Below are 22714 nucleotides of genomic sequence, written 5' to 3' on the forward strand. Positions count from 1 at the left end.
AATTTTTGCTAAGATTTTGGATATTATTCCTTTTAGGTTCAGTTCAGTTCAGTTCAGTTTATTATATTTATATGCCGCCCTTTCCCCCTGAAGGGGACTCAGGGCAGCTCACAACTCAAACCAGGGAAGGGGGATACAGACAAAAAATTTAAAAAAACAAAGCATAACAATGCATAATTTAAAACACACAACAGTCATACCATTCGAGATGGGGGCAACAGCTCTTTAGCCCCAGGCCTGTCAGAACAGCCAGGTTTTAAGGGCTTTGCGAAAGGCCTGGAGGGTGGTGAGGGTTCGAATCTCCACAGGGAGTTCGTTCCAGAGGGTCGGAGCAGCCACAGAGAAGGCTCTCCTCCGGGTAGTCACCAGTCGACACTGGCCAGCGGATGGAATTCGGAGGAGGCCTAATCTGTGGGATCTAATCGGTCTAGTGGAGGTAATTGGCAGCAGGCGGTTTCTCAAGTACCCAGGTCCAATACCATGAAGGGCTTTATAAGTGATGACTAGCGCCTTGAAGCGCATCCGGAGACCAAAAGGTTGTTATTGTTTACTTTCTGTCTTGTGTTTCATCTATGTTTCTTTTCACCACCACTTTTCTTTAAACGGCAATCTTTTAATCTGGAGCTGTCCCATTCAAAGTTCCTCAGAAAGATGGGAAGAGCCTTTTTGCTCATTCATTCATATTATAGGGTTGCCACTCGTCTGGTGACTTTGGTGTCTGTGTGCATGCTAAGCTTGTGTTATACTGTATTTCCATATCATAGAAAACACTGTCATACAGTTGTATGGATGTAGTTGGACATATTATATATTTGAAGGGAAGCCAGTATCAATCAGCCTATCCACACATATCAGCAGGGATGACTTCTAATCAGAATGGGATAACGCAGCCACAGTCAACTCGCCACAGTCAACTCACCACGGCCAATTCACCACAGCCAGGTCACCATGGGACAACTCGTTGCATGACAATTAAACAATTCAATGTAATTATTTAAAATAACTAATACATTATTTTAATTTTCATCATTCACATTTTATTATGTCCCTTCCTTGCCCTCCTTTCTTTAATGATTCTATTCCACTATTTCTTCAACATTAATGTAACTCTTGTCTGCATTGAATTTGTCAGCAACAAATTGTCCCATGCCGAGTTGGCCACTGCAGGTTGGCTGGCCATGGTGATTTGTTGTAGACCTTCCAGCAGCCCATATCTGGCTTTTTCCTTAGAAGAAAGATTCAAGAAATATCCATGTTTGTTTACTATATTTCAACTTTCTTGCACATTTAACAAAAGAACAATTCAAGACCACAAGGAATTCTAAATCAACCTTAGAAGATATTTTGTTAATGTTATTGTCTGGCAAAAATGCTCACCTCTGAAATTTATTTTAGACAACACATATCTAGAACTGGCCACATGCTTAACAATTCACCTATTTGCCAAATATGCGTGATTATCCAGACAATTTTGTGAACATACATATTTAAATACAGATGATGCAATATTCAAGATCCAAGCTCAATAAAGAACCACACTGGATGTTATATATTCAGGAAGGAGAAGAAGCCCAACAGATTTGACATTACCTGCTTTGAATATTAAATAGGAATGGTTCTCTCCACAGTTTATCAATTGAGTTATAAGAACAAATGAGACAAGAGTTGTTGAGTTCTCACTAAAAATGAAAAGAATGATAGAAAGAGCTAACAATAATAGGCTGAGCTTGCCAAGATCACATCTGAACAGTTGTGGACTTGACCACATTGATGATAACTGAGTTCTATTACATTATGTTGTTGTGTGTAAATTCTCCATTAAAGCATAATTGAAGCATTCCATCAGCAAAATTAGATTACTTTATTTTTTATTAATATTAATGTTAGTCTCAGGATAACACTGTAGGATCTTTTTAAAAGAAAAATTAAGTGAATATCTCATAATTCAGTAAGAAAGACTTTAGCTCCTCATGCAGTTTATATTGATAATTTGAAGGGGTGGAATGCACCAGTCCTCTGTTTTCTAATCTGTAGGAGAACTTAATGACTTACCCATTGGAGACAGATGGCATAGGTTTCCCAGTTTTGGAATGTAATGTAAATGCTCCCATCCTGAAAAATAAATAAATAAAACAGATGTAAACTTATAATTTATTTATGTTATTCAATATATATGGCTGCATATCTCACATAAGTCACTCTGGGGGTGAACACAGTTAAATATGTTAATATGCTAATGCAAGATGAACATGAAAAACAGTATAAAACAAAAAAGCAGTATTAATTTCCACAAATATCACTTTTGCTCTTTTCACTCCATAACACCTTGCATAATCCCCCCCCCCACTTCTCAACTAATGCATTATCACAACCCCGGGCTGGTTTGTTTTGCACAAAGCACTGAAGTAATAAACAGTCAGCAATAAGATCACGTATAATTCAAGACTATAAATCAGAGATTGTCAACTTCTTTTGAACCAATAGGCATCTCTAACATCCCAAGAGCATGTCATGGGTGCTATCCTAAAATGGCAGTTGCAAAATGGTGAATTATCAAACGTGAATTATAGGTCCTCAATTGACAACTATAATTGAGCCCAAAATTTATGTTGCTAAATGAGAAAGTTGTTAAGTGAGTTTTGCCCCATTTTATGACTTTTGTTGCCACATTTGTTAAGTGAATTAGTTAAACCAGGAACTCATCACCTGCAACAGAAATCCAGAAGTGAAGTTCCCTTATTGGATCAATAACATCTCCCAGTGTGCAATTATATGAGGAACGAGGAAGGAGACTCTTCTGGCCATGGTGCCCTGAGACCTGTTTTTGATCATGAGCACTCACCCTTCCAGATTCCCCTTCTTTGCAAAGATCGCCTGAGATCACATGCAGCACAGAGATATGATAATTGTAGAATCTGCCTGCGTGCCAATGCTTAATACACAATCTTGTATTGCATGACCTTGACAAAAAGTCTCGGCTCTAGAAGGTAAGTTAGCAATGCTGGGCATTTTGCACACAGCAGGGAATTAATGTTGCCAGTCCCATTAAACCATTCAGCTATTCTGTATTCCCCTCTTTGATGGATGTCTTAAAGAAGAAAAAGTAGATTAGATGCTGCAATGGCACTTCCATCTTCCCAATAAATTGCACTGTAGGAAACCCTTGCAAGAAGCACCCCTAATCCTTATGTATACGGGGTGGGGGAAGATGATCTCTACAATAGGGCCTGAATCCCCCCCCTCTAGCGTCTCCCTTGAGAGCAACAATGATACCTTCTAAATTTCCTTGGCATGGGGCCACAGCTACAGAGACAGTGACTAATTCCCTCCTTTCATTGATACAGTTTCCTTGACAATATTTATAGAACTTGACTGAGGTTTTCTCCCCCTCTCCTGGAATGTTCAACAGTTAAAGAGTTTTCTCTCTGGCTGCCTCTGCTCATATATTCAATTGAATGGGAGGCAACTGGAAAAAAAAGGAATATCTACAGTCAGTGGGAGTGTCTTCCATCCCTTTTATTTATTTGCAGGATTGGTCCAGTAAATAGTATTGCACTGGAACTGACTGAACAATTGTTTTCTTCTAATGGTCAATTTTAATCAATAGATATGAAGTACTAGTACAGGGGTGTCAAACTCAAGGCCTGTGGGCCGCATCCGGCCCGTGGGGTGTTTAGATCTGGCCAATGGGGCCACCCTGGAAACAGTGAGGGAGCGGCCTGCAGTGCCTCTGTCAATGAAAACAGGCTCCCGAGCTCCGTTTCTGGCTGTGATGGCCTCCTGCAACCCTCTGCCAGTGAAAGCGCCTCCCAAGCTCTTGCTGACAGAAGGTTGCAGGAGCCATTGCAGCCAGAAACGAAGCCCAGGAGCCCATTTTCTCTGGCAGAGTGCTTGGGCTGCCACAGACGCCCCCGACATGACTGACATCGGCCACACCCACTCTGGCCACACTCAGACCTCTGAGGCCAAACACAACCCTGATGCATCCCTCAATGAAATAGAGTTTGACACCCCTGTACTGGTAGATAGGTACTACCTGGTAGGTGGCAGTCTCTGCAGCTAGCTACTAGGAACCCCTGCCTTTAGGTTTATTATATTCCTAAGCTATGGTTTCTCCAGAAGCTCAAGACAACTATTATCCCTATAGTATTTCTCCTTCCCCAACTTTATACTCACAATAGCAACCCTTTAAGGTAGGCTAAGCTGAGATAATACCTGCCCCAAAGTCACTTAATGAACTTCCATAGCTAAGGGCAGACTTGAATTTGGATCTCCCTAGTCTCAAGGCTATTTCCCTAGTCTCAAGGCTATTGCAAAACTATCCAGCTGTTTTACTTCTCTCCTTCCTCTTTTGCTCTGCTCCTTCAGTGGCATAACCTAGTAGTACTCAATGTTTCTTTCTCTCTCCCTCTCCCTCCCCCCTCCCGCTTATTTTACACATAATGTAAAATATTGCCAGCTGAAGGCCTTGTCCTTCAGATGTGCTGAATTATCATTTCCAGAATTCACAGCCCACCTGACCAGTGGACGTATTGATTTCCAACACATCTAGATAACACCAAATTGTGGACATGCTCTGAATCAAAGCTTTGTAAGCTTTAAGTCCCATCCTATTTCCGGTGGGGCAATGAGATGGAGAACAGTAGAAGCGACCCCTTCTATATAAATGCTCTAAAAAAAGTTTACTGAGCAGAAACTATGGTTTGTTCAGACATATCATTAACTTTTGCCTAAATAAATAAATCTTCTCCAACTTGGGCATCTTTCAAATTGGGGTGAGGGACTTCAGTTGTAGGAATTTATTCCAGTGGCAATGCTGTCTACAGAAAATTTCAGAAGCTAAAGTCCACAAATCAGAGTGCTGTCAGTGTTGGTACCGGATTCTGAGCCCAGCAATAAGGAGCCCAAGTTAGATGTATCTCAGATACCCCAATGACTGATAGGCAGCCTCTGCAAAATAAGCAATGAGGCTTTCCCCATATAACACTAAACCCTTATTTAACAATATGGGTGCAAATTCACTGAGGTTAGTTCCTGTTACTGAGCCCTGGAGAGGTTTTCTGAGCCTCTTATTAAGACTGTGATCACTATGCTGCCTGAGTAACGGCAGTGGCAAACGAGCAGAGATGACAGATTGCCCTAGCTGCAGTTACTTGACAGTGAAGCGTGGCAACCTTTCTCCTACCAGCTGGAGAGCACTGACTAACAAATTGCAGAGACAAAGGACATGGCTTTGCCAGCTGCCATTTCTCTAGCAAAAACTGAAAATTTATCCAGACCTTGCCATTAACTCATAAGGCTCAAACCAATTAGTCTTCAGTCGCACTGAAGGAACTGCTGAGAAAATGACTGGTCTACCGAACATCTCCCCAATTACCCACATCAGCTTTCCTCAAACAGATGCCATCCAAGTGGGTTGAACTTCAACCCACCCATAATCACCCAGCCCGACTACAGAAAGTTGTCCTACCCTGGGATAAATGAGTCTATTTGGGAAAGCAAATTCTGCCTGCCTTGTTGCAAATGTGTACATATTAAGGGTCTGGTGAACTGTACGTGCAGGAGCAAGGCCAAAGAAGCTCATCTTAAGTGCAGTCAGACTTCCTGCAGAACTGGGTTCAGAAAAGAAGAAAGGAACCGGTTCTGTAACACAAAAGTAGGGAAATGGCTAACTCTAAAAAAGGGGAAAGAAAAGAAAGAAGCATATTTGCAAAAGATGTATAACAAACAATTTCAGGTGCAACAAGATAAGCTATGTGAAAATGGCTGGCCAGAATCTTCCTAGGCTTCCTTTTTCACGGACTGTAAGGACAAGATAAATTTAATAAGTCAAGACAGAGGAAATCAGTCACAGCTTGTCTTTTTGCAGATCAGCAAACTGGGACAAAGATTCCTGATAATGCACTGAATGCTTTCAAATTTCCAATGGTCGCCATACAAAGGGTCACTTAAAAACAGAACCCCATCACTATGGAAGTAAGCTGGCAGGGACAGCAAAGAATGATTATCCTTTATGATAAATGGAATTTTCCCTGCTTGCTCCACATTTTTATTGAGCAGTCAGTGCAGGCTTAAGGGTTGCTTCCTTCAGCTGTTTTTCTCTCTCATACATAAACAGATGGTTTAAGAAATCGTTCTCTGGATTTCGTATTCTTTTCTCATTTTGGCCACAGTCATAGACTTGATTCTGTCTTGGCCATTGTTAAAAGAACCTCTCATCAGTGGATTTCCCTGTTTCATCCTCCTACCAATCCCAGGAAAGCATGAGCTACCGAAATTGCTTTTATGGCTCTTCTAGCCACTTGGGCTAGAACAAGAAACTTAGCAAAATCTTGTCAATTTTATTTGGGAGGAAGGGAAAGAAGGAAGGCCAGCACTTCACCAATCAACCTTTGAACCTGTAAAAAATGAAAGAAAACCCCCACCCCCACAGTTCAGCTTTTCAAGGGAGGTATCCCTATGAAAAATAGGTATTGAAACCCTGGTGGTTCAGTGGTCAGAATTCAGTATTGCAGGCTAACTCTGCCCACAGTCTGGAGTTCAATCCTGATTGGCTCAAGGTTGACTCAGCCTTTCATCCTTCCAAGGTTGATAAAATGAAGACCCAGATTGTTGGGGTCAAGATACTGACATCTTAATACAATACAATAGCAGAGTTGGAAGGGACCTTGGAGGTCTTCTAGTCCAACCCCCTGTCTAGGCAGGAAACCCTATACCATTTCAGACAAATGGCTATCCAACATCTTCTTAAAGACTTCCAGTGTTGGGGCATTCACAACTTCTGGAGGCAAGCTGTTCCACTGATTAATTGTTCTAACTGCCAGGAAATTTCTCCTCAGTTCTAAGTTGCTTCTCTCCTTGATGAGTTTCCACACATTGTTTCTTGTTCTACCGTCAGGTGCCCTGGAAAATAGTTTGACTCCCTCTTCTCTGTGGCAACCCCTGAGATATTGGAACACTGCTATCATGTTTCCCCTAGTCCTTCTTTTCATTAAACTAGACATACCCAGTTCCTGCAACCATTCTTCATATGTTTTAATCTCCAGTCCCCTAATCATCTTTGTTGCTCTTCTCTTTCTAGAGTCTCCACATCTTTTCTACATCGTGGTGACCAAAACTGAATGCAGTATTCCAGGTGTGGCCTTACCAAGGCATTATAAAGTGGTATTAACACTTCATGTGATCTTGATTCAATCCCTCTGTTTATGTAGCCTAGAACTGTGTTGGCTTTTTTGGCAGCTGCTGCACACTGCTGGATTATATTTAAATGTTTGTCCACAAGGACTCCAAGATCCCTCTCACTGTTACTACTATTGAGCAAGGTACCACCTATACTGTACCTGTGCATTTCGTTTTTCTTGTGTAAATGTAGAACCTTACTCTTTTCACCATTGAATTTCATTTTATTAGATAGTGCCCAATATTCAAGTTTGTCAAGATCCTTCTGTATCTTAAACCTACCTTCTGGAGTGTTGGCTATTCCTGCCAGCTTGGTGTCATCTGCAAATTTGATGAGTTCCCCATTTATTCCCTCATCCAGATCATTGATGAAGATGTTGAAGAGTACTGGGCCTAAAACAGAGCCTTGGGGTACTCCACTGCATACTTCCCTCCATGTAGATGCAGTTCCATTGAGGACTACATGTTGAGTGCAGTTGGTCAGCCAGTTACGAATCCATCTGGTGGTGATGCTGTCTAACCCACATTCTTCTACTTTATCTTAGAGTAGGTCTACCTTATCAAATGCCTTACTGAAGTCCAAGTAAACTATATTGATGGCATTCCTCTGGTCTACTAATTTTGTCACTTTGTCAAAGAATGCAATAAGGTTATTCTGGCATAATCTGTTTTTGACAAACCCATGTTGGCTTTTGGCTATTACTTTGTTTACTTCTAGGTGTTCGCTAATTTATTGATTATCTTTTCCAGAATCTTTCCAGGTATTGAGGTCAGGCTGATAGGTCTATAATTTCCTGGATCTATTTTTTCCCCTTTTTTGAAGATGGGAACCACATCAGCTCTTTTCCAGTCCTCTGGCAGTTCCCCAGTATTCCAGGATCTCTGAAAGATATAGTTCAGTGGTTCTGAGATCTCGTCTGCCAGTTCATTCAGAATCCTGGGGTGCAATCCATCCAGTCCTGGTGATTTGAACTTGTCTCGGGTAGACAGGTGCTCACTTACCATTTTTCCCCCTATTTCAATTTGTGTTCCTAATCTGTTTTTTTGTGGTGCTGTTTTTGATAGGTTGGACTGTTTTATCCTTTTGTGTAAACACAGATGCAAAAAAATGAGTTAAATAGTTCTGCTTTTTCCCTGTGGCTTGTCACCTTCTTGCCACTTTCTCCCAGCAATGGACCAATTGTTTCCTTAACTTTTTTCTTGTTTTTAACATGTTGGAAGAAGCTTTTTATTATTATTTTTTTTGCTTTTGTGGCAAGCCTTTCTTCATTGTGAGCCTTAGCTTTCCTTACTTCATCTTTACAGGCTCGGGCTATTTGCTGATATTCTGCCTTAGTTATGTCCCTCTCTTTCCACTTTTAATACTTACCTTTTTTGTCTTTCCATTTGTCAGAGAGTTCTTTATGTAGCCATGCTGGGTTTTTTTGGGAGCTGTTATTTTTCTTCTTCATTGGTATTGTGCTAGACTGGGTTTTCGTAATCTCATTTTTCAAAATTTCCCAAGCTTCTTGAGTTGTTTTCCCCTTGAGGATTCTCATCCATGGAATTCTTCCCAAGCTCTCTCAGTTTATTGAAATTAGTTGTCTTAAAGTCCAAGACTCTAGTTTGACTTTGTTCTACTACTTGTGTTTGCATAATGTTGAATTCCAATTCTTTACAGCACAGAAAGTGCTGTAAAGCACTATGGAGCGGTATATCAGTCTAAGGGCTATTGCTACTATAGAGCAGGCTCATGGAAAAATATTCCCCAGAACACACACAGTCAATTGGAACAGATACATTTGTGCACAATGAAATGAAGTATAGCAGGTCAATCAGAAGACTTGTGCCAGCAGAAGACTATGAACACCTCTGGTGGTTGCTGATTGTCCAGCAACCTAGGATAGGTCAAGGTTATCTTCCACTTATACCATTTGACACAACTGGTAGCCCAGCCTCATGCTGGAGCAAGCATAAATTGTGAATCAGCCCTATGCAGCCATTATTGTATGAAATAAATATGAAGTTCAGAGAGATTTGTCCATCTCCTATCAGAAGATTCAAGATTCACTAGTATGTTAAGATCTGGCTTGCATGAAGGAGAAAAAAATAAAGAATCTAAACATCTGCACTAGAAAAAGCTAATGAAGGAGATCCCACATCATCATATTTCATATGGGAACCAGCTACAGAAGCAACTTGAATTATCTCCCCTTTTCTGATTGCCTAAATAGGAGCTGACAGATCGATTCCATGTCTACCTTCATCTTCAAGACAACCTGCAAAATTAGCCCTGAGGCTGAACTGCGCCCCCATCCCACATGGCCCTTTTGTAGCCTTCATGAATATGGCTTCTTTCACTTTGAATAATGGGAGGCAGAATTCTTTCACAACTACATCTGAATTCAGTGGACATGAACATTGCACAGGGCAGCAATCAGCTAATAATCAAGGATAATTCTGTGAAGAATTATCTGCATAATGAAACTGAGGTTCCAATAACAAATAACTGCTCTGCAGAGAAGATGTGTTTTGTATGTATATGTTGTGCGTGAAAGAAATGTGGAAGGAGAGAAATGAACAGTTGAAGGGATAAATTTAAGGGGTGGCTTTCAAAAGGTTAATTAAAAAAAAGAAACTTTAAAAAATAATAATCTTATGAGGAAATAATCTTGAATTAACTTAGCCCAAACCATACTTAAGAAATCTGCTGCCTTCAGGGCATCATTTTATTAGTAAAGCCTGTTGGAATTATATTGAGAGACATAATTCTAGGGGGGAAATGCCATTTTCACTATCAGCAGGTCTTCTGTGGCTATCAGAGAAAGGGATAAATGAAAAAATAAAATCCATCAAGAACCAGTGAGCCCCACAATAAGTAAAATACCTCCAGGTCGTGCAGTTTCTTTTGTGGAGATGCTCTGACCTTCTGATCTAATACCAAAGAACCTGTTCAGCCAGGAGCTGAACAGCCTCCTAATTCCAAAGCCTCCTAATTCTTAAATAATAATAATTAACTGCAACCCATAAAAATGTACATGGTTGTTTTTTCCCCTAAGGAGGAAGGAACTTAAGTGTTCTGCTTCATCTTCCCAAGTCTATGGGACTTCTGTGATGGAGTTGTAAATTAGCACACTGACGTCCTTGTCCTATGTTGCCCTGTCACTTTTACTGAAGCAAGTAGCAGACAGATGTTTGGAACGAGAAATCCAAGCAGGTCTTAGCAGGCTCTCCAGGTCCTCCATATGGTCCAATGTTATCATGCCAGATTCTTGAAGTGAAACGTGAAGAAGCAGGAGCACTGACAGGAGAAAATGCTGGGGTTGCAGCTGTGCTTGAAAGGCCTACTCACACCTCCAGGAAATCGAACAGAACGTAAATTGTGATGATATACAGTCAGCTCTGTAGCTTCCATCTATGCTTCTTATTAAATCAATACTGTTTTGATTTTGCTTTGAGAAACCTCAGCTTCCCAGCTATGGCTCTTGTGGCGCAATCAAAAGTCCATGCTGAGATCAAACTAATTGGGTCCTATGAACTGGGAAGTAAAAAACATTAGTCTACTGTCACGCCTGGAAGCTATCTTTTGCATTGGGCCTTCAGGCATGCCACATTTAGTGCTGTGGGAAAATGGGAGTGGGGATTATATGGAGTATGGGAGATATGTATATAATCATAATAATATTCCTTTCTCGGAGAATCAGGGACATCTTGCCCTGCACCTGGAAAAGTATGACTGAGAGGCATCTTCAGTTGGGACGGTGCCTGATTGGGCCATGTGACAGACATGTGGGTGCTGGGGGGGGGCTTGGACTTTCATTTGGGTGGGGAAAAATTGGAAGCTTTCCACATGTGCCAATATGACACCTCTAATAAAATGGAACTTTGAGGAACTTCAAGCCTTGGAGTCCTCTTTCATTGGGTGTGTTACTTGGAACCCTGACATCTACACTGGTCCCTTGGAAGGCTGCTTCTAATGTCATCTATTCATTAGGATCCACAAGTGAGAGACTTAAGGAGGTCAAAGACTTCAGGCTATAACAACAAGTTCCAGATGATACCACATTCTGCAGGTGACTCATCTGACATTTTCTCTTTATTATATTTGTAGAGGGGTATACTGTCCTTTAGACAGACACTCAAGCACTCATCACTTCATGATTGGATAACTGTAATGTGCACTACATGGCACTGTATTGAATATCATCCAGAAGCTGCAACTGGTTCAGAATTTGCTAGTGTGGATGGCAACAAGAATAATGCATTATACTCATGCGAGCCCAGTTCTCCATGAGCTGCACTGATTACCAGTTGGCTTCTGGGTAATTATCATGGCAGAATTCCTGTCTTTCTGAGGGATCACTTATTTCTGATTAATTTGGCCTATCCAGTGAGACAGCAAATGCACTCCAGGTCCCATTGATTAAACAGTGTCATCTTACAGAACTCAGGAGGAATGCTTTCTCTGTTGCCAACCTGCAAACTCCCTATCCCCCCCAGATCCATACATTTCTCACCCTTTTGAAAATCATTAAAAACCTGGCTGTTTGCCCAGACCTTTGGAAACTATAATTGTGGAATCTCTACAAGTTGGGTTTTTCCTCCCTGTTCTGTTATAAAATTACTCTTTTGGTCAGCTACACCTTTTTTTTCTACATGTATTGTTTTCTTTCTTTTTTATTGTAAGCCACCCAAAGTTGCTAAGTGCTTGGATTCAAGTTGAATTGATTAAATTGTTATTTAACCAAGTTTATTTTTCTCTCATAATAGCAGTTCAGTGAAGTAGCTTGGTCTGAGAGAGAATAACTGAGCCCAAGTCATCTAAAGAGAGTCTAATGGCTTCAGGGGGACCTCTATGGCTAATGGTTTCTGTGAGCCTAATTTAAGACTTTCACCAATACACTACATTGATTTTGGAATCCCTGAGAACAATTCCTTAGGTAATCATCTAAGATATATTCATAACAGGGCAGATTTTTTTTTAAATGTAACAAATGAATATTGTCTGCAGTTGCCACAGTATGACATCTAGGCTGAGATCAATGTATAGCTGTGATGGTGAACCTATGGCACATGTGCCACAGGTGCCATGCAGAGCCATTTCTGAGAGCACGCTAGGCATTGCCCTGTCAGCTCCAGCACATATGCATGCGCTGGCCAGCTGATTTTCGGCCTTGATTTTTTGGCTGTTTTTCACTCTCCAGAGGCTTCCTTGAAGCCTTCGGAGGGCAAAAAACCGCCCAATGCATAAACTGGAAATTTGGGAACTGACTTCCAGTTTGCACACTGGGCTGTTTTTTGCCCTTCGGAAGCTTCAGGGAAGCCTCCCGAAGCCTCCAGAGGGTGAAAAACTGCCCAGCATACAACATAAATTTCAGGAACAGAAGAAAAGGAGGCTTTTGGCACCTGAGGCAAAAATGGTTCACCATCACTGGAATCAATGATGTTTTGGCAGGTGTTTTACCAGAGCCAAAAAGACTTTCTCACAACAATACCAGAAATCTCCATTGGACAATGGGACCTGGTGTAAGTCGGGGGAGGGAAGACCGGGACTTTAACTATATGTGTTTGCACGGGAAATAGATCTGGTTTTGCCTCATTTTTGGGGATATGATGTACTCAGTAAAGCTTTGCATTGAGAGATTGGATTGTCTCAGCTGTGCTTCCTTTGGTTGGATTCATCAGTCAGAACATTGACAATATAGTTATTAAAATTACCCGTCTGATATATTGCTGTAGAAATATGCATGCATAGATACGTTATCTTTGGTCATATAAAAATCTTTATGGATTCTGGGGGAGCTGCAGCCAAAATGTTTGGAAGATGCAGGTAGGTTGATCACCTCAAGTAAAGGATCTTTGGTTTTCAAGTTATTGCTAATGAAAGCTGAAAAGGGAGAGGGGGGAAAAGTCTACAATAGATTTTATGGTCATTGTTACCAAGATTTCCAATATATAACTGAGTGACTCAAGGCATATAAATCCTTCCTAACATACAGATCTCAGGAACATTATCAGGAATTTTAATGCAAAGGTGGAAAAGAGAAAAAAAATACTCATTTTACCCATTAATTTAGAACTGTTAAAAAGAAAGCTTTAGGATACAGAAAAAGCACCAGTGCTTCAGAAGATCAATTTCAATGAGCTACCAAAGCAACTCTATTTCTGAACTATTTTAATAATAATGCCAAAGTTGTTGCATGGGTAATTATTATTTTGCAAACTGTGCCTCTACCAGAACACAACTTGCCAAATAAGAGAATGTGGACAGTTTACTTTCAGTAGCTACTTGAATTCCCCAGCTTTGTTCTTAAGAGAGGAATCATCTGGTGATGTTCCATTTCCAAAATATAAACATGTATCCATCCATCCATGTGCCATATTGCTCACCAAATGTATTCCTCCTTCCCGTAACTTTCATTTGTATTAGTCATTTCTACCTGGAAGCCAGTTAATTGTGTTGGAACTAAATCTTAAGAATAATTTGAGGACACTGTAGAGTCCAGAACATTTGGAACATCTTCCCAAAGAAGTGAGGCACATGCTTAGGCACTACTGGAAGGAACACGCTACCTTGCATTGATGAGGGTGTGAAACAGTCAGGAGATCTGAACTAATTATTATATTCTGAAGGACTTCAGGAAAACCAATGCTTGATAAAAGGGACCTCTATGCTTTAGAGTAAACTGCTTGGAACCCCATGTCTTGCAGCTCACCTGCACATCTTAGGTGAGCAGAAAGACAATTCATTTTGAGCAGGCTTCCAAAAAGTTCTGAAACCAATTCATTAATAAAATAATATGTTCTTAACACCCATCAGAACTTAATGCTCATATACTAGCTCATTTTCACTGATATTTAAAGTAGCAAAGCCATTTTTTGTTAACTTCTTTCCACGGTATTTATTGTATTCAGAATCTGGAGCTCTCTGCCACTCTTTATGTTTTTTTTTTCTTCTATCTGCTGCTTCTCCAGGGAGAAGCCTTGGGCTTTGGCTTGTTTCCAAAAGCAATGATAATTAATTCCACAGTGGGCTTCTGTAACGCCCCCACCACTTGTACATGCTGCTTTGCACCTTGTATTTACCCTCCCATGGTGCATCTGAATTAATAAGCTGCTTCTCAAAAGACAGTAGAGAGCTTCTCTTTTTCACTATATGTATCTCTCCTTTCCAATTATGGCTGGCAATTGCAAGAGGAGCGTTGGCACCTGCTTCCTTCCAGAGACTCTGGAGCTGTTTTCAGACAACGAGGAAAAAGGTGTTATTTGCTGGGCCTGGAAGCTGCATGCATACTGCTGTATTAGTGATGTTTTGCACTCTTAATATCAATTTCTGAGCAAGGATTTGATGAGATTTGACTCAGCCCAGTATAAGAAGTTGGGATCTTCCTCAAGGATCTCTGCTCAGAGGAGAACAGCATGATAATATATCCATAACAAAATCATTATACAAATGCTATAAACTGAGTATATGAATCAAACATCAGGATACCATTACATAATAGAGACATTTGTATGATGATGTCATATTTCATATGTAACTTTGGCATTGTTGTGGGGTCAGGGTTCCAAGTAATACACCCAAAGCTGGCCTGACTGAGGCCATCTTGGAGGCTTCAGCATTGCCCCATGGTTTGCCTTGGATGTCACTGATCCCACTTTGTTTCTCCTAAAAATATTAGTGGTTTTGACCCAACATATTGGTATTACAAAGGACTCATAATGATAAATCTGAGCTGGCAACAGACTGTTCCCTAGATATTGTCAACCTCAGATGACATAGTCAATTGTGAAAGATGTAGCCTAAAATCTCTGCTGTATCCTTTTTTCCTAAGGGATTCCAAGTTCAAATTTTTAAAGACATTCTAAACTTTACAGACAACTGTACAAATGGAAAAATTCCTTCCAGTGGAAATGGTTTTTACTTACTGCATGTTGGCATGATGAATGATAGCAACAGGTAGCAAGTACAGAATGCTATGTGTTCAAAACGTATTATATTTATTTGTTAAGCAGAGTCTTGACTGTCCTTCAAATCTAACAGCTCCCAATTTGCAAAACAAATTAAAAAGGATCCACAGTAAAACCAATCAAATCTAAAAATAAATCCAAAACTCCAGCAAGCAATGAAACTAAAGAGAAGCATCAGGAGTGCAATCAAAACAGAACATCAGAATAAGCAAAACAAGGAGCAAAAGTAAATTGCTTAAGGTTACACTAGATATGACTTCAGGCTTTTTCAGAATACTGCCTGCATCTTAAAGATGTGGCCCGCAATCCATATTATACATAGCAGGAGAACTGACTTTTCTTCACACTGTTTTCTCCCAGAAAATGGCTCCATCTTACTTCTGCCTCACATTTAAAAATAATCTACTACAAGTAGTTCTCAATTTACAGCCATTTGTATAGCAATGCTTCAAAGTTGCAAAATGGCACTGAAAAAAGTGACTTACACGTATGACCATTGCACATCCTCATGGTAAAAAGGTAAATGTTCCCCTCGTACATATGTGCTAGCCATTCCTGACTCTAGGGGGCGATGCTCATCTCCATTTCAAAGCCAAAGAGCCAGCGCTGTCCGAAGACGTCTCCATGGTCATGTGGCCTGCATGACTTAACGCCAAAGGTGCAGGGAACGCTGTTACCTTCCCACCAAAGGTATCCCCTATTTTTCTACTTGCATTTTTATGTGCTTTTGAACTGCTAGCTTGGCAGTTACTTGGGACAAGTAACAGGAGCTCACTCTATTACGCAGTGCTAGGGATTTGAACCACCTACCTTTCTGATCGACAAGCTCAGTGTCTTAGCCACTGAGACACCATGTCCCTTCATAACAATGTTCAAAATCCAAGCACTTGACAACTGGCATGTATTTATGATGGTTGCAGCAGTCCAGAGACATTTAATCACCATTTCTGACTTTCCTAACTAGCTTCCACAAAGGAAAAGTCAATGGGGAAAGCCAGAGTCATTTAATGTCTGTATCAGCCACTTAATAATTGCAGTTGATTCATTTAACAATTGCTTAACAACAGTGGCAAAAAAGGTTGTAAAATTGGGTGCAATTAACTAAATAACCACCTTTTGTTAGGAATGGAAATTCTAGTTCCAATTCTGGTCCTAAGACAAGGACTACTTTTATCTTAAGAAACCATGTATTCTCCAAGCCACTGTTCAACATATTTGGATGCCACTACAAAGAGCATTTTGTTATAAATCACACAGCCATCACTTTCAGGCTTCTGTTCCTTTTCTTTGGGAGATCGTAAGCCAAAGCTTCCTGTTAATGTTCTGGCTACAGAAGGAGGCAGTATACAGTTTTAAAACGTGCCAAAAATTGAAGCTGGAATTAGCTGTGAATCCATTTGACCTATAGAATCAGCACTAAAAATAATTTTTCAAAAGTGGAGTGCTATACTGTATTAAAAAAAACAATCATGTTTCTCTACTAAATGAAGAAAAAGTATCTAACAGAGCTAGTTCTAAAACAAGCTAATGCAGATGGTAAATTCAGTAAAAGGCAGATGTCCTTGAATGTTAATGCATCTGAGAGGGAATATAAAAAGTTATAAAATATGCCAATTACATATATGAGGAATAGGAGAGAAGATTCAAGATATAGATCTTCTCTGAGGCTCATATATGTGAACTCAAATTCACTAGAGATAAAAATAGAATTTTGTATTTATTATTTTTAAACATGCTTATATGACTAAATTGTTTTGGTGACTTTATTTTCAGTGGGTCTAGGTTTAGAACAAAATATTACACACTGATTTCCACAAACTTGAGAAGAATTTATGACATGTGGGCTTGATATTTTGCTCTTCTCCATGCATCAGTGACCCAGGCTCATCTAGAGAGAGGATCAGGTTGGGGAAAGCTGACGTAGACATAATAACTGGAACCAAAAAGAAGCTAATATCTGGTTGCTGGTTTTGCCCAAAGTTAAATTAGTCTTTGGTCTATATTTCTGTGAAATAAAGACTCCCCTTTGATCGGATGTATCTAAACATGTATGCTTTATACATCGCTAGGTGTAGCAAAATGAACCCACAGAAGAAGAAGAAGAAGAAGAAGAAGAAGAAGAAGAAGAAGAAGAAGAAGAAGAAGAAGAAGAAGAAGAAGAAGAAAAAGAAGAAAAGAGGAAGAGGAAGAGGAGGAGGAACTCAAAGTCCCACTAATGACATCACAAATGACAAATGACATCACAAATGACAGTGACTCACATCAAAGGCTTCTCCAAGCGACTTCCTGGTGATCCAACAATCTCTCCCAGAGTGCAGAATGTTTGACCAAGGAAATCCTGATGAAAGAAATTGACATGAATGTTATGAAACTTCTCCTCCTAGCAGGGTTTCCCCCCTCTTTCTAAAGTTCCTTGAGCCGTGATGGCGAACCTATAGCACACGTGCCTAAGGTGGCACATGAAGCCGTGTCGCCTGGCACACATGGCAATGACCGTTACTCTTCCGGGTTTCTGGTGCATATGCGCACGTGACAATCAGCTGGCCTTTGTGTGTGTGTGTGGTAGTGGCAAGAACCGGAAGAGCTGGTCTGTGAGTATGTGCGCTGGTTAGCTGATTGGCACGTGTGTATGAGCCTGCTGGAAACCAGAAGTACATTTTTCAACGCGCACATGACCCTGGGCAACTCCTCTTCCTGGTCACACCCCAGATAAACATGCATGCGAAGTGCTCCCTTTTCAGCACTTGGTGCCAAAAAGGTTCACCATCATTGTCCTAGAGAGCTAAAGCAAGACATTATTAAAAACTTAACTTGTGCTCTGGTTAATTTATGGAGAAGAACAGTCCTTTGGTCAACTCGTGTAGCTCCTTTCTACAGTTCTTACAATACAAGTTTGAGACTACCGGTAAGTGGCTAGAAAATTATAAATCTGGCCACAGTACATGCATTACATGAATTAAAAACATTGGTTAATTTTTTTAAAAAATCAGGCTGGTGGAAAGGCTGTAGCATCCGGATAATTGCATGAAACAAGATCATCATGCACTGACTAGGCTCAGTGCCTAGTCAGTGTGCCCAGGTGCAATAGCTGCTTCTTCAGCCTCTGACATCCTCGATCCTGTTCTATAGATCCAGAATTCAGCAGAATTGAGATTGTTTTGTCTGTCATATTCTCATAAATTAAATCTGCCACTGTTAGCAAAACAGTAGATTAAAAAAAAAACAGGCTGGCATTTTTTTTCTCCAGCATATCCTGGCTGTATCTGTTTCCTCAAATCATGCCAATTTATTATAATGTCACCCCATAAGCCTACACTTTGCAATGAGTACCTATCAAAATTACTTATGCATGCTTTAACTAGTTAGCAAAAATAAGAACTTGAGATTCACTATATACTTCTTTGCAGTTTTTAATTTACTTGAAATGTAAAACATAATAATAATTCAGGATAAAGCAAAAGAATGAATCAAAGTATGTGTTGGAAGGCAGAAATAAAATGCAGTTTTAGTAATATTTCACAACTTAGAAAAATCTTTATTCAATGGATTACCCTACACAGACTGCATTCTGAAAGACCCAGATTCAGTCCCTCTTACTGTAAGCATAGAAGTCCCTGCAATATATCTTTATGGCATTTGTTGTGCCCCACAATTAAATACAATATTTTAAAATGAGTCTATTAAAATAATTCTTAACATTAATCTTTTGGTTTGTTGTTCTTACATAAATTCTTATAGAGTTTGAAACAAGGATGTTGACATTTGAATTTTTCCTCCCTGTTTTAATGGAAGAAGGCTAAGATTTTAGGTTTCTTGAGGGAGATCTCTAGGTGAGATTGGCAAAATCTTTTTACGATTTGTCTATTTTGCAATATTTTGGCTATTTTATATGCTTTCACATGTAGTTATTTAATTTATTAATTAATTTTGGGGCATCTGCAACTATATGTTGCAGATGCCCCACACCTGAAACAATCACAACTCCGTAACAATCTAACTTAGTACCTTTAGTTTAGCTGAGTCTGATAGCAACCAATGGCAAACATCTCTGGCAATGTTCATAGTCAATTGCATTAAATCACAATTAGTGTTATTAGATAAATAGATTAACCCAATATCGGGACGCTTTCACATGGCAAGTTAAAATTGTAAAGAAGTTTAACTTAATAAGTATCATGCTCATACCCAATTCATAATCACACTTGGCTCCCGTTCTTAAGGAAACCTGGATAACTGGTTTATTTAGAGATAAATGTGAACCAAGGTTGATTTATTTCTGGAAAAACAGAATCAGGAGCTAAGAGGAAAGCCTAGTTCTAGACCCTAGCTTGTAAGAGAAGAACAAATCAGAAATCTTGATTTGCACACAACTCTAAGCAAAACACAGATAAAGGGATCCAGACTTATTTTGGCACACTCAATGAAAGGTACAGTTAAGGGGAAACAACTAAAAGCCTGTATGACATCTATCATATGAGTGATCAATCAAAAGTTTTTTTTTCCAATTCTGTCTTATTGCATTACGTGAATATGATGTACTGAAATATAGGCAATAAAAATTGGATCAAAGAGTAAGTATCTCAAAAACACCATGAAAATGAAGAAGAAAATGTGGACTTACATGTTTGGACAGGTCAGGACTCTTGGAATCTACATCATAACTGCAGGGAAGAAGAAGCAGAGATCACACACTGGCATTTCAATCATGTCATTTTTCTTTTGCAAAACCTACACAACAGGGACATTGTACAATATCTACGAAGGAAAAAGAGGGTGGGAAAAGCAAGATTTTTTTCTTCTGTATGGGTTTGTGAGGTTTTTGATGTTAAAGCAGAATCCTTTTCCTGTCCATTACTTAAAATAGTGTTTTCCAAATCATTTGTAGGCCTCGTCTCCCATAGCCACATCCAAAAGATAATATTGCTGGATTATTATGCCAGCTGAAGTCTAATGCATCTGGAAGAAGTAGATTAGGGGAAAATGGCAAAACAAAAAATGTAAACAAGAGCACAGTTGATGGAATATGACAAAGACTGTAATACAGGTAGTCCTGGATTTATTACCACAATTGAGCCAAGCTTTCTGTTGCTAAGCAGGACATTTGTTGTGAGTTTTGCTCCACTTTACAACTTTTCTTGCCACAATTGTTAAGTGAATCACTGAAGTTATTAAGTTAGTAACATGGATGTTAAGTGAAATTGATTTCCCCATTGATAAGTCACTGTTTTCAGTGTTGTTGTAATTTTGAACAGTCATTAAACAAATGGTTGTAAATTGAGGACTACCTGTATACAGGTTAAGGAAACTTCATTTTTCTAGTAATATTTAGCAGGGAGGAAATACGGAATATTATTTTACATTCAAATACACTACTCCTAATCCTTCATCCTAAAGATGAAACTAATAATTTTCAAACAAATGTATTTTTTTCTGAATGTCTTAACATCAAAAGCTAAATTCATACGTGAATTTTGAAAAGTTAAACTGAAAGGTTGATGCGGTAAGAACTATTAATATCCCCTGATTGATGTCAATGAAGATTCTCAGTCATGGCAAGAGTTGTCTGGAAATTGAGTCGTGGCATCTGGACTTCTTTTCTTGTTGGTCTGAAATGTTTAGCTTGTCCAAGTAGTTTCTTCAATCTGAGCATGTTGGTTAGGAGGATCCTAGATAAGTCCTCCAAGGAGGTTTCATTTCTCACCTAATCTGGATAGGCTCTTGGGATATGAATGCTCCAACTCCTAAATATTCTACATGGGTTGTTAAGTGTGGACATCCTCGTGAAACTGTGATGTGGTTTTGATCTTTTTTGGGACTGATGAAAGAGTGGAATAAAAAATTGGGAACAGGCTGTTTTCTGAGGCCTCCACTCCTATCTCCTGATTGATGTTGAGAAATGGTGAGCTATCATTCTATATTAACAACAAGTTACCTAGACACTTAATACTTTTCATGTAATTCCATTATCTTTTTAATTATCAAATGCTATTTATTATAAATACTATTATATGCGACTCATTTAACAAATATACAAGTCTATAGACTTCCAAATATTCTCTTGAGGACTCTGAGTTTGAGAAACTTTCAGAAGCTGAGCATAGGATGTGTTTTGGGATGAATCTTTCTTTGTTTAGACCAGGGGTGTTAAACTCAAGGCCTGGGGGCCGGCCCGTGGGGCACTTAGATCTGACCAACAGAGCCACCCTGGAAACAATGAAGGACTGGCCCACGGTGCCTCTGGCAGAGTGCTCGGGCTACCACAGGCACCCCTCAACATGAGTGATGTTGAGCTGGCCATATCCACCCTGGCCATGCCCCTCCGAGGTCAAACACAACCCTGATGAGGCCCTCAGTGAAATTGAGTTTGACACCCCTAGTTTAGACTGAGTAATGTGGCCAGCATTGTTCTGTATGAAGTAGCTAGGACTGGGAATTTCCCTGAAGACTGAGAGCTCTTATGGTCACTAAGGTAGAAAACAGAATATTGAGAAATCTATTTCATAGAAACATTACTGCAAATAATGATGAAGGTGGTTAAATTTTTCAATATTATTATACGATAAATATTAAATAATAAACTAGCATCTTTCACTAACAGATACTGAAATAAAATATTACTGGATGATAAAATAAAGGACAGTTATTTGGAGGATGTTCATTCCAAGCATACAAGGAGAACAATTTGCCATAAAATTACAAAGGGAATCTCTTTCAGCAATAGTTCACATATATTTACTAAAACTTAAATAATGCCAAGGCATTTTTGCACAAGTTAGGAAGGCATCATTTGTAACAGTCCAAATCTGAGAACTTAGCCATAAGGTATTTATTACCTTATGGCTAAGTTACCCTCCGCTCCTATGTTGCTGAATACATGAATACAAAAATCCTTTTTTCATTAAGTTTTCTCCTCTTCTATTTATAACTAAACTTTTGAAGCTAAGTTCAATACTACAGAATGTATAGATTACTTCCTTTATTAAAAGTGGATGCTACAATACTGACAAATCTTTGGCCTATAGGCTATAAGGTATACAAACCTTTGAGACCTCATCTGGGACAATTTGATTTCATTAAAGGATGCCAAGCAACAGACAATATTCAATAATTGGTGGATGTAATTTGTATACAATTAGATATATTGGATTTGATGACACTTGTTTCATCAAATGCCAAGAAAGTTTTTGATATGATATAGTCCTTGACTTACAACCATTTAACGGTAGTTCAAAGTTACAACAGCATTGAAAAAAAGTGTCTTATGGCCGTTTTCTCCACTTATGACCATTGCAGCATCCTCATGGTCACATGATCAAAATTTGGATGCTTGGTAACTGGTTCATATTTATGACAGTTACAATGTTCTGGGGTCATGTGATCACCTTTTGTGACTCTCTGAGAAGTAAAGTCAATGGGGAAGCCAGATTTATTTAATAACTATGTTACTAATTTAACAACTTCAGTGATTCACTTAACAACTGTGGCAAAGAAGGTCATAAAATGGAGCAAAAGTCACTTAACAACTAGTTTGCTTAGCAATAGAAATGTTGGGCTCGGTTGCAGTAGGAAATTGAGAGCTATCTGT

The 22714-nt window shown here is 39.4% G+C and overlaps 1 protein-coding gene across 1 annotated transcript in view; it reads right to left on the reverse strand.

Moving 5' to 3' along the window:
• The window catches only part of CPNE5 (copine 5), a 154232-nt gene that overhangs the window by 75636 nt on the left and 55882 nt on the right, over positions 1 to 22714 (reverse strand). The window contains exons 5-7 of the mRNA XM_014058313.2: positions 19751 to 19790; positions 17391 to 17467; positions 2053 to 2112 (exon numbers count right to left, since the gene is read on the reverse strand). Of these exons, the coding sequence (XP_013913788.1) occupies positions 2053 to 2112; positions 17391 to 17467; positions 19751 to 19790 (177 nt within the window). The remainder of the gene's footprint in view (positions 1 to 2052; positions 2113 to 17390; positions 17468 to 19750; positions 19791 to 22714) is intronic.

This window comes from Thamnophis sirtalis, unplaced genomic scaffold, assembly GCF_051295495.1.
Source record: "Thamnophis sirtalis isolate CommonGarterSnake01/CBP01778 unplaced genomic scaffold, rThaSir2_p1.2 scaffold_7, whole genome shotgun sequence".
Classification (NCBI taxonomy): Eukaryota; Metazoa; Chordata; class Lepidosauria; order Squamata; family Natricidae; genus Thamnophis; species Thamnophis sirtalis.